Genomic DNA, 13,014 nt, shown 5'->3' on the forward strand with positions numbered 1-13,014 from the left:
ATCCTGGTCAGTGCAAGAAAGACACATGAACGTCTAAGTACTGGAAAAGAAGAAACAAACTGTCATTACCCACAGACACCATGATTATTTGTGAAAAAAAGACAAATAAATTACTAGAAAAACAGTAAAAGTCTAGCAAGGTCTCTGAAATAAAATCAATTAAAAAACTTAATTGTATTTCTAAATATCATAAAAAATTAGAAAATTAAATTTTTAAATGGATACTATCCATTTACAAATCGCACTGAAAACTACCAAGGGCCTAAGAATAATCTAAAGAAATGCAAGATCTCTAAGGAGAAAATTATAAACTTTACTGAAAGAGGTTTTGGAACACCTAAATAAAGAGTTACAACGTCCCATTCACGGATCAAGAAATTTAATATTGTGAAGATGTGAATTAGGCCCAAAATGACAAATAATGCAATGCAATCCCAACTAAAATGTTTTGTTGGTTTTATTTTGCACGGAATTTCACAAGCTGATTCTAACATACTTTTTTAAGGCAAAATTAATTAGAAAATAGCCTAATAACTTTAAAAAAAATAAAAGTGGGAAAGATTTGAGAACGTGCTTTAGCAGATGTGAAAACTCCCAAAGCTGTAATACTTTAAGACAGAATGAGATCAGAGATCAACACACAGACGACAGAAGACAGGTCCTTGCATTTTTGGAAACGTGATTCATATGTGACACAGAAGACACTGCAGAACTAGGGGTAAAGACTGGTCTTTTCAGTAAATGACATTGGGACAGCTGAGTATCCATAACGAAAACTTGGAAACTAAGCCCCCTGCACCTCACATCACACACGAAAATCAACGTCAGGCAGATCACAGTCCTAGATATGAAAAACAAAACTATTAAGTTTCTACAAGAGAATATAAAAGAATGCCTTTATAAACTTGGAGTCGATAAAAATTTCTTAAAGAAGATCCAAAACCCAGTTCCCATAAAAGATTCATAAATTCAACTATATGAAAATAAGAATATCTGTTCATTAAAGGCTATCATAAAGAGAATCAGAAGACAAGCTACAGAATGGGAAGAGACATTAAGATTTGCAACATGTAGTCCTGACAAAGGACGCACACTCAAATATAAGAACTCCTAAAATTAACAAGGATAACTCATTAAAAAAAAGAGATAAAAGGCCTGAACAGAATTCACAGAAGAGGAATTCCTAATGGATGGTCAATTGAAAAGTTGCTCAATCTCATTAAGAATCAGAGTAGCACAGTAAAATGACAATGAGATGCCGTTGCACACCCACCAGACAGACAAAAGTAAGTCTGGCAAAGGCAAGTATTGGCCAGGATGACAAGCAAGGAAGATTTTCTACCTTGCTGGTGGACGTGCAAATAGGTACAGCCACTGTGGAGAGCAGTTTCACATTACCTAGTAAACGTGAAGATACACATACTCTACGATCCAGCAATTTGGCTCTGGGTCGACACTCTAAAGAAACGTTATGTGCATTTGCACCAGAACACATGTAAAAGGAAGTTTAAAAGAACACCGTTCATCATAGTTAGCCAAATCCTAGAAATCACTCAAACATCCCTCTGGAGTAGAACTGATAAACTGTGGTATATTCATATAATAGAATATTACACAACAATGAAGATAAGTACATTACAGCTACAACATGGAAGCATCTTACAAACAAAATATTGAGCAAAATAAGCAAAATATAAAATAATATATATTCAGTATGATTTACACGAAGTTCAAAACCAGGCAAAATTAAAACATACTATTTTAAGACACATATTAGATGGTAAAATTGCAAAGAACAGCTAGGACGAAATTTCCATAGAAGTCAGAATAATGTGATCTTTGGGTGGGAAGTGGAGGTGGTTGTGATCATGGCCGAGGGCTTCTGGCCACCAGCACTGCTCTAGCTCCTGACCTGGGTGGCAGGAGGGACACGGATGTCCACTACGTGACAAGCTGCTAGTCTCTCTATATGTACTCCGTGCATTTTTCTTTATTCGAGTCATATGTCTCAATTTTTTAAAGAATTGAAAACGAATGTTCAGCTGTGCCTAGCACATATGTGCCCGACAAAGATTTCCCACGAAGAAAGTTCAAGGAGGACTGAGTTACATCCCTTGGGACAGGACAGTGATTTCAAGAGCTACCTTCTCCCACTCTGTGTAACAGATAATTCACTTACCCAGTGGTGACGGCATATTTGATGTGGTTGCTTGTGGTATAGATAAACACCCCACTCTCATCCCAGGCCCCACTCTTGACACGAATGTTCTCATGAATGTTACACAGAGCCTCCAGTTTGCGGTTACAGATCACAATGGCTGTAAGAGGCAAAGGGCATGAGTGCTCTGCTGGACAGGGTGAGTGAAGCAGACTGGCAGGGATGGGGAGGGAAGGGCTGGTCTCTAAATCAGGATGGATATAATGAAGACTTACCATGTTTGGCCAGTAGTGCTACATGGGACATGTCTGCTGACCAGATAACATATTTCACCTTGGAAATCTTCACAGAGGCCAGCGTCCTGGGACAGAGAGAGAAAGGTGAACGTGAGTGGACCTGGCTCCCTCGTCCCAGGTTAAGACCCACATCCTTTTCATCTCCAAATTAATGTAAGCCCCAGTATCTTAAAATAATACCAAATAAATACTCTCTGTATTGTAGTGACTGAAACGTTTTGGCTCACACCATGCACTTCCCCCTCCCTCAACTCCCTGCCCCTCATTCCCATGTATTATTGGGGATTTGTGTATGTCTGATCTCACCAGTGGACTATAATCTCCTCTAAGTACAAGAACTGTGCTATTCATCCCTATGTGCCCATAGCTCTAAGTCCCAAAAACATTCTTTGTGCAGGTAAGGGCTCCAAAAACAGATAAATAAGCCCCTCATTGTAATGCTAGTATGGAGAGGATGGAAAGTGACCCCAGAGGGAAAAGTGAGGAGGAAGAGTCTTGGAGTTATAGCACGAAGTGGCCAAGCCTGAGGCAAACGCATGGGAGAAAAGCTCCCACTACAGATGTCCACTCTCATCCACTACATGCCTGTCTGCTTAGGGGCACCTGACATGTTACCGCTTCTGCTGAACGTCAAAGAGCGTGATGGATTCTGCGTCTCGAAGCAGGAGGTTGCCTGTGCCAGCATAAAAGATCTCATCACAGTTGGGCACCTGTACTTTTTTGGTGATTTCATTCTTCAGATTCTTGATCAGAAGCTGAAATAATGACCACAGGTGGGGTTATCAGAAATGTATGTTCGTTAGATGCCGACAGCTGACGACGTGCCTCAGCCAGTGTTCCTCAGCCTCAAGAAATAGTCTGGGCTGTTCCTGTCCAGACCAGTCACCACTCCAGGCAGCCCATTCCAACCCACACCCTCTCCAGGGGCCTTGAGAGCTTTTGTTTTTTCCCCCAACTGAAACATCCCGAGAAATCCAACTAAAGTCTGAATGCCTCCCTCAACAAGAGAGGCTTAAATTTTTTGTTACATGTTTTCTTGAGAGAGTTCTGTCTCCTCTAGGATGCGGACATTTTAAGTACCAGTGGGGGTAGTTAGGGTAAGGAGGAGGGTCTACCCCTCATCCAGCCCGCCTATTTCAAATTTGATGTGTTTTGGCTTCTGTGTTGTCAAGAGTGATCATCAACCCAATCAAGTCAATTTTCAGGTTTCTCTGATTCCCAAGAGGCTGGGGTATGTGCACGAAGATCACAATTCCCCAGGCGGTGAGCAAAGAGAAAACGCGCTCTTTCTTCATGCAATACACAGACCACTGCCCCCACAATACCCAAATCAGTTTGCCTTCTAGGCTTAACTCACCGAATGCATCCGATCGAGGACAGCAAACCGATTTCTAGCAACCCAAACGGCTGTCAGGCCTGAGGATCGTTTCCCTTCAGGAGCTGAGAACAAAAGCAAAGGGCGGGAGCGTGTGGCGAGCCACTGGCAGGTGACAGAGTCAGGTGCCACCGAGCTGCCAGTCTTGCTGGCTGCCATGTTGGCTTTGCCAGTTCAGCTGCTTCCTAACGAATTCAGCTGTAACCTGAGGCTATTGTCAGTGACTTTTCCCCACCAGTCCCCTCCAAACTCCAACCTCCACCCCTGCCAAGCCTCTTTTCTCTAGGCCAAGTGGCTGCATTTCAGCCAACACCATGTACTGGCAGAAGGACCGCCCATCTTGGGAGACAGCACACTCCATCAAGCTAACGAGCAGGGCCGGGCTGGCCAAGCTGCAAGCTAGGACCTCCTATCTCCTCCACACGCTGGAGTAGAGACAGAGCCCCCTCCCCAGGACGCAGCTGCTCTGCTGCTTTTAACATGCAAATGCAGACCTCGGGGTAGAGCAGGGTGGGGCAGAGCGCTCCCAACTGAATCTTGACAGGCGGATGAGCTCTGCGCTGGGCAGTATTTAGGACCAAGCTGTTGCTCCATAAATGTCAATCATTCTTATTACCCTGAAGAAAGTTATAAATGTTCCTCGGTTCCCCAACATGTCACTGGCTGATTAGAATTCTGAATGAGCTCTCCGCTCTCGGGGACACTTCGAGGGTCATACGCAGAAGGCTGCATCGAAATACTTTTATCTATTAGCATCCAGCAGAGAAGTGGACAGAACGTGCGGGCCAGCCTTGCTCTGTACTTCTCCGGCACCTGGGTGTGACAGGCAGTTCTTATTACAGCCAGCACCCCCACTCTCCAGCAGCTGGGGAGCTGGGCTAGTCAAGCTTTTGCTCTTTCTCCTCCTCTTCCTCTCTGCTGCCTGTTACTGGGCTGCACTGTACTCCTTTACTAATTATTCTCTCCCTCGAAAGACGGAGAAAACAAAAGTGGTAATAAAACAAAACTAAGGTATTTTAAATGCTATTAATTGTAAACAGATGGGGAAAGAGAGTAAGGGGGTGGGTAGGGAGGGACACAACCATAAAATTTGGTCAGAAATGGCTTCACTGTTTAATTTATAGGGAAGACTGGTTTCTGGATGCCGAAGACATACAGGTTTCCTCTCTTCTCACCAGGAGCACACTTTCTTTCCTTTTTTTTAAAGAGTGCTTCGTATTAGGAACGCTAATGACACAGTAGCACCCACAACAGGGCCAGAGCCCAACAAACGATTTCTCACGATCTGCTGATGGAGTCTGAAGTGTCATGAAAGCATGCTAGTAGGGTGGGGACCCAAGGAACAAACCCTCTGTAAAACAATGGGAGGAAGGGGACTGCAAGGAGCTTCTGAGAAGGCTGTCAGCGAATTCAAACTGGAAGGACTCAACGAGGGGTGGTGGTGATGGAAGAGGTAGACAGGGGTCTCAGCTGGATCCCGGGATCCCTAGTGGGGCGTGGGGCTGCGAGCTGCCTCATCTCTTTGACATGCAAAAGGAAGCCATGGGATCTGGATGTGGATGGGAGAGCATAAATCCCTAGTCCCAGGATGAGACAGTGCAAGATTGGAACCACATTCTTAAATAAATGAAACTACCAGGGTGAAAGTCCTATCAGCTGACAATAAACTAGGATAACATGCTGTGCTGAAAGAGAAAATGGAGAGTTTCTAATAACTAAATTATAAAATATATATATCTAGCTGGAGTAATAAAATGGAGGAGGAACATGAATATTTCACACCATGGTCGCCTCTGATGCAACTGTCAGCGGCCCCTGCCAACAGACATGAGCGATGTGGCCGCAGCCTGGGGAGGGAACATGAAACACCCAAAGAGGCGGGACGGCGCGGGAGAGGAGAGCTGTGTGCAGAGGCCGCAGACACAGGGTGCACCTACCATCAGGATTCTGGGAGTCCGCATCCTTGGGGATGGTATACAGGTCATAGGTACTGTTCTCTAAATTGCTGGCTCTCTGCAGAGGACAGAGAGAGGTCAAATCGTGAGTGAGACGAACCCAAGGAGGCAGTTTATCCCGAAAGAGAAAACCATGCCATCACACAACAATCCGAAGCTAGCCCTTCCTCACCCTTCACTCAGAGGGCAAGCGAATGTTTCTACAGCTAAAAATTCTCAGGCTCGTTGCCCAAGAGCTCAGAATTCACGGCACTTTATTTTTTGTATCCCCCAAAGATGCAGATAGTATGTGAAAGGAAGCAAGGATTGCTCTTGGCTCCAAAAATGAACGAACCAAATCCCCAATATTCTGGCTGCTCTACCTGCACGTACTCACCACCTTTCAAGTCTGTTTAAAGGGAAAAAAAAATCAAAAGAAAAGATAGTAAAGACAACTGTCAGGAAAAAAATGTTCTTACATACTGAGCGAGGACCGCATTAGACACCTGAAGTCATATGGGGAAAGACAGGTTTTCATTCTTTTTATTCGGCAAACAGGGCACTAAAACTACAATGTCATTTCTTTTTCCCCCAAACGATATGGCAAGACCTGCGGGGGCTACTTGCTGACCCTGAGGGCAACTCCACTGAAAGGAACCCTCCTCCAAGTCAGCTCTACGATTTTTACCCACACAGAGGAATCAAGATAAGCATCCTCTTTGCATAGGACACATATAGGATGTGTATAGTGATTTCGCGCATTCATCCGATGCTCCGCTAAGTTTAGAGATCATCCTCCTTATGCAAAAGAAATTCACAAACCCTAACGTGTTTATGATCATGGGAGCGGACCTGCTTGGAGCCTGTCCACTATGTTAGCTCTCTCAAAATGACCATTAAATGGCTTCTAAGCAGCCACTAGAGGTTCCCTAAGGGCATGAGAAAGAGACCTGTGGGAAACGGGAAGGTCCTAGGAGGACTCCACAGGTTACGTACCGTACACAATAGGACTGCATTTTCTGCTGGATTGTAGGACATATTGAACACCGGAAACTTGGAGCCACTGGAGTTATACATGGAAAAAAGAAAAAACACGGAAGAGGAATAAGGACGGAAGAACAGAATTACTCCCACGCCTCCTACTTATCCAGTCTTTACACATAAACTCATCACTTTTATAATCAGGAATAAAAATAAATATTGCATCTACTCTCTTCCTTCCTTCAAGGCTTGGGGACATCCCTAATTCAGCTCTGACAAGCAGTTTAAAAAAAGGAAAAAACCCTAGAACAAGCCCAATTATTCAACGGAAGGTAGGGTTAGCACTCACTGTAGTGAGTGGGATTGGTTCTTCTTGGGTACAAATTCCTACACATAATTGCAGGGGACACCACAGAGTTCCGTGATGTGCTCTATCTCTGGCTCATTTCTCCTGTCCCTTGGAGTGTTCATATAAACCCATCTTTTTATTGTAGTAATGCTGTAGGGTGGTTATCAAACCCTCATGCCAGAGTTTGCCACCATGAATGTTTCAGCATGCTGATGCAGCTGGCTTTCCAAGAGGACAGTTCTTTTTGCCAGACATCCCAGAGGTTATCGTATCTTCAGAGTTAAGACCTTCCAGAGACATATATTCTAGTTTAGAGATGTGTGCATTTTGCTGGAAAGCAAAGAAGAGTTACAGAAATGCCAAACAGAGGCAAAAAGGCCTGTCACCAAGGAGACTCTGGTTTGCAAGAGACCTGGCGGACTGTGGCAGTTATGGTCTTCTCTGCACAGGGTCCCTAACGTTCTCTGTAGGGAAACTCCCATTCCCCTCATGGCATCCTCCTTGCCCACCATGCTCTTGGGGTTTAAACTGAGCAGCCTCCACAAGAGGGATTCAATCTGTGAGAGGAGATGAGATCCAAAATGCTGTTGGAAGAGTCCAGGTGGTTGGGTATCACCTCGTGGCGACAGACGAGAGCGTCTGGAGGGAAGAACAGGTCTGATTTACCTCCGCAACTGCATCACAGCTACGTCTTTGGAGCTGTTGAAATCCAACTGACGTAAGAATCGGTCCTTGACGTAATGTAGCATATTGCCGTGAACAGCATAGGCTGGCCGTTCCCGTTCAAGTTTAAACACAATCATGCCACCATCATGGCCTGGGGCACAGGGAGAAGAGGAAAGAGTTAGCTGCAAGCAAGAAAGCAAGCTAGAAACAGGAGATAGACAAGCACGAGGATTGCACATGCATGCTAAAAACCAAGATACCTCAATGCATCCTTAATTTGTCTAAATTCTCACAGTTCTTAGAATCTTTATTCAGATAAATCTCTGTTGAGTCCCTTCCTCATCCTCTAGATCATACCACCACATCTGGACACACCCTCCTCTGTGTTCTCCTAACACTTCGTACAAAGCTTCATTTTACCTAAAATAAGCAAACGGAATTTCATCAAACTAGAAGGCTTCAGCACAGCAAACGATCATCAACAAGAGGAAAGGGATGAAAGAGCCTACTGAATGGAGAAAATATTTGTACATCACATATCCAATAAGGGCTTAATAGCCAAAATATATAAAGAACACAACTCAATATAAAAAAAGAAAGCCGCACAACAAACAACCCAATTAAAAAATGGGCAGAGGACTTGAATAGACATTTCTAAAAGACCGAGATGGCCAAGAGACACATGAAAAGATGCTCAACATCACTGATCATCAGGGAAATGCAAATCAAAACCACAATGAGATATCAGCTCACACCTGTCAGAGTAGCTAGAATCAAAAAGATAAGAAATAACAAGTGTTGGGGAGGATGTGGAGAAAAGAGAACCCTTGAGCACTGTTGGTGGGAATGTAAACTGGTTGCAGCCACTATAAAAACAGTATGGAGACTCCTCAGAAACTTAAAAATAGAAATACCATATGATCCCGCAATTCCACTACTGGGTATCTATCTGAAGAAAATGAAAACACCAATTTGAAGAGATACGTGCACTTCCGTGTTCACCACAACATTACCTATAGCGGCCAAGATATGAAAGCAGTGTAAATGTCCGCTGATAAATGGATAAAGAAGATGTGTTACACACACACACACACACACACACACACAGGCATATTACTCAGCTGTAAAAAAGAATGGAATCTTGCCATTTACAACAACATAAATGGACTTAAAGGAATTATGCTAAGTGAAGTCAGTCAGACAGAGAATAACAAATACTATAAGATTTCACTTATATGTGGAATCTAAAAAACAGAACAAACAAAAATGAACACCACCACCACCACCACCATGGAAACAGACCACAGACATAGAGAACAAGCTGGAAGTTACCAGAGGTTGGAGGTGGTGGAGAGTGATCAAAACAGGTAAAGGGAATCAAGAGGCAGAAGTACCCAGTTACAAGATAAGGAAGCCATGGCGATGTAATGTACAGCATAAGGGATACCGTCAATGACACTGTAGTAACTTCATGTGGCGACAGATGGTAACTAAACTCAATCATGAGGATTATCTACCTTGTAATATATAAAAATATCATATCACTATGATGTTCACCTGAAACTAAGAGGATACAGTAAGTCCACTATGCCTCAATTAAAAAAACAAAAAATAAAAAACCCTCCAGCACAGCACTTAACCCCCTGCACGGTAATGGTCTAAGGCCACCAGCTCCACTATACCACGAGCTCCCTGAAGACAGAAATTAGAATCCTTTCCATCCTTCCCCCGTCCCTGGCATATAGCAAGAACATAAGAGGTTTTGTTGAATGAGGATGCTAGGTTAAAAAGCCTTCCCAGTTGTTTTAAAAAATGCTTTGTTTTTTCCCTACTAGCATCAACCATCTCTCAGAGAAACCGACCTTTGTCCTCCTGGTCAGCTCTCCACACATAAATGAGATCATTCACTTCCCTACCCAGCACCTTCCAATGGCTCTCCACCCACTCAGAATAAAATCCTGACTCTAGCCCTGGTTCATAAGGCGCAGCACAGCGGGGCCTGCTCTTCCCTCCCACGACTCAGCCCCGACTCGCTGTGCCCCTCCTGGCCTCCGATGCTGCACCCCTCACAGCACCATCGGCGTGTGACACCCCTCACTGTCCTCAACACCCCACATGAAGCAGCAGCGCCCACACGCATCCCTCTCCACGCCCCTTCCTTTTGTTTAACTTCTCTTCAAAGCATCTTCCACGTGTTGTTTTATATACTTATCATGGTCTCTCTTCCCCTCACTACAATAAAAGTTCCATCAAGTCGGGGACCCTGCTTGAGGCACTGCTCTCACAGCAGCACCCAGGAGGGCCTGACGCTCAGTATGTATCTGCTAAACAGATGACGGAAACTCAGCCTCTAGCTCCTCAGTGCCTCTATCTGAGAACCCTGAGTGTCCACCATTAGCTTCCTAACTGATCAAAGGGAAGGGGCTTTACTGCCAAATGGATCTGGGTGGAGAACGAGCACTGAAAGAATGGTTCTCCAGGAAGGTAAGGGAGAGCAAAGGAGAGTAGAGAGTACCTCCTTTCTCTGAGAATCCTATTTCTCCCCACCACCCTGCTATGCATCAGCCGGAGAGAAAGCTAATGGAGAATCACTCTCACGTCTTACAAACTTTGAACTTAAACAAGAGAAAAAGAATAAATGGCCCTTACCTGCTGCAAAGAGGTTCAGATTGGGGTGGGCAGCTAGGACCCAGAAACGATCGTGGTCCCTGCGGAAGGTCTGAACGCCAGTCCTAGGAAAGCAAAAGGTACACAAAGGAAAATATTAGTTTCTGAGTAATCTTCAGCCTATCACATACAAGAGCACTGAACACTGAGTGTAAGCCAGTACACTGATTAAAGATTAAATCAGGGACAGCAAATTGCATATACTAAGTAAAGGGAGTCTTGATAAATTCTTCCAAGAGTAAGAGGAAACCCTGCTGACCCTACTATTTTGGTATTTCAGTTTCCCCTCACTCGTCATGACTTCCTGTTATACTACCTTCATTCCATATTTCTTGTTTCTCTAACTACTAAGAACATGCTTAAATTGGGAGGAGAAAAAGAATGCACGTGGAAGATGTATTTGATGGGAGACCTGTAAATGCTGGCTGATCTCCAGGCCCCTCGAAGCTTTCGTAACATCGGATCTGACTTCTCCGAATGCTGAAGATGGAGAGACACACAGAAGCAGTCTAATCTAACTTTCAGGAGAGAGAATGAGAGAGAGGAGGGGCTTTCCCCTGGCTTGGGTCACACACCATCATAGCCCCCTTACCGCTTGGACATATCCCAGACTCGGATACTCTTGTCCTCAGAATTGCTGAGGATCAGCTCTTGGCGAGGATGGAAGACGGCACAAGACACATTGTTGTAATGACCACGGCAGGTGTCAACCTCCCATGCCTTTGACTCTGAAGGACCAGAGAGAATTAGATCATCACAACTCCCTACTACTACAAGTTCAGAATTTAAAAGTATGGCAATGCTAGGTGCTACTCCAAAACGCTACATAAGCAACTTCTAACAGGGCAAGTTTTTCGTTTAAGCCTCTGAATCTCTACGTTTCTTTGTTCTTTCATTCGGACCCTCCTATCAATGACAGCACCTCTTCTCCATCATTCTTCGTCCTCTTACCCTGTCTTGTCACTAGCTGTCATGATGGAATAAATGTAAGTTCCATATGTTTTAGTCACCATTGTATCTCCAGAGCCTTGAACAATGATTAGTACAAAGCAGGTACCCAATAAATGTTTTCTGAATGAATGTTTACTCTTAACTATGTTCAGAATCCTCAAAATCAGGATGCCTCACAAACAGGATAAAAGAGAACGGGTCAATTTTTATGCTCCTGGGATTAGCGTAAGAACCTAAGGTAGGAAAATGGGTCACTAAGTCCGGAAGACCTGGCTACTTCACCTTGCTGGCCAGCAGTCGATTTTTTAGACACGGTGATACTGTCACTGGTCTACTCACCATTCATGCGCCAGATCTTCACTTGACGGTCATCTGCCCCAGATACAATAAGGGGCATAGTGGGGTGGAAGGCAGCCCAGTTTACTCCACGATCATGACCCTGTGGGAAAAAAGCAGTGGTTCTTCTAAAATGGCTTTATAACTATTACTGAAAGCAAACTAAAGGGCCACGCTGGTGGTTATTAAAAATGTCTCTGGTTTTTACTCTTCCTGTGAAGAGACTCAAGGGATTATGCAATTCTAAGATATGAACATGAGAGTTACCATGTCGACCCATCCAATATTACACCCAAGTTCTCATGGCAATTCCCAAATCTTTCTACTCCCAAATTCAGTGCCATCTGCATCTGGGATACACTGCCTTGTTTTGTTGTCTACTTACATATTATTTCCCCAACTAATTATTAACATCACAAGAATAAAAACCAATTTTATAACTTAACAAGGAAATGTGGTTGGGAAACTCTCAGATGAGTCCCAATACCCTTTTCGGAAATCTGCGAGGTCAAAACTATTTTTGTAATAATGTTAAGACATGATTTGCCTTTTTTCACTTTCATTCTCTCCTGAGGATAAAGTTTTCCAGAGGCTACGTGACATGATGTCATTCCTTTGATGGCTAATGGAATGTGTGCTTATATATTTTATGTTTTAAAAAGTTCTTAGTTTTAATTTCAGATATGGTAAAAATTGAAAGATATAAATCACATACACAAGATGTCTCTGGAGTCCTCAGTAAGTCTTAAGAGTATAAAGAGGCTATCCGAACACAAAGTTTAAGAACTTCTACCTCATTTATACAGCTGTATTCGGTCCTACAACACGATCGTAGGTGAGGTAGGTGCAAATCAGCAGTGTTTTAGAGACTTCGTGCTGTGGCGAAAACCCCCTGGGTTTTGGAGTCCTAGCCAAGTTCAAATCCCAGTTCTTCCATTTACTAGATACATGTAGATTTTGGTAAACTGCTCAATTTCTCTGAGTCTCAATTTTTTTCATCTGTAAAACGAAGTTACTAATATCTACCTCAGCAGACAGCTGTGAGGATTAAATTAGATATTTTTACAAATCTAGTTTCTTTCTCTAATGCTTTTCTATTTTCTCACCACGCACACGAATTACTCACACACGGCTGGTCCTCAATAACTCCAATTCACTCACAACCCCAACCCCCATCCCAACGCTCACAAGAGGCGTGCGGACGGACTCTGCTCTGGGATGGTGATGGAGCCTATGCCAGCTTTCTCCCTCTCCCCCACTGGGTTTAGGAGCTAATGTGACTCTCCCTTAGGTGGCACGGA

General features: G+C 43.8%; 1 protein-coding gene across 3 annotated transcripts in view; it reads right to left on the reverse strand.

The window, feature by feature from the left end:
- COPA (COPI coat complex subunit alpha) overlaps positions 1-13,014 on the reverse strand; it is a 43,926-nt gene that overhangs the window by 12,804 nt on the left and 18,108 nt on the right. For all 3 annotated transcript variants that reach the window (XM_008700694.2, XM_008700693.2, XM_008700696.2), the window contains 10 exons: positions 11,717-11,816; positions 11,019-11,154; positions 10,409-10,491; positions 7,760-7,910; positions 6,760-6,826; positions 5,767-5,842; positions 3,812-3,894; positions 3,070-3,209; positions 2,434-2,519; positions 2,180-2,318 (listed from right to left, as the gene is read on the reverse strand). In XM_008700694.2, the coding sequence (XP_008698916.1) occupies positions 2,180-2,318; positions 2,434-2,519; positions 3,070-3,209; positions 3,812-3,894; positions 5,767-5,842; positions 6,760-6,826; positions 7,760-7,910; positions 10,409-10,491; positions 11,019-11,154; positions 11,717-11,816 (1,061 nt within the window). The remainder of the gene's footprint in view (positions 1-2,179; positions 2,319-2,433; positions 2,520-3,069; positions 3,210-3,811; positions 3,895-5,766; positions 5,843-6,759; positions 6,827-7,759; positions 7,911-10,408; positions 10,492-11,018; positions 11,155-11,716; positions 11,817-13,014) is intronic.

This window comes from Ursus maritimus, unplaced genomic scaffold (genome assembly GCF_017311325.1).
Source record: "Ursus maritimus isolate PB19 unplaced genomic scaffold, ASM1731132v1 scaffold_2, whole genome shotgun sequence".
Taxonomy (NCBI): Eukaryota; Metazoa; Chordata; class Mammalia; order Carnivora; family Ursidae; genus Ursus; species Ursus maritimus.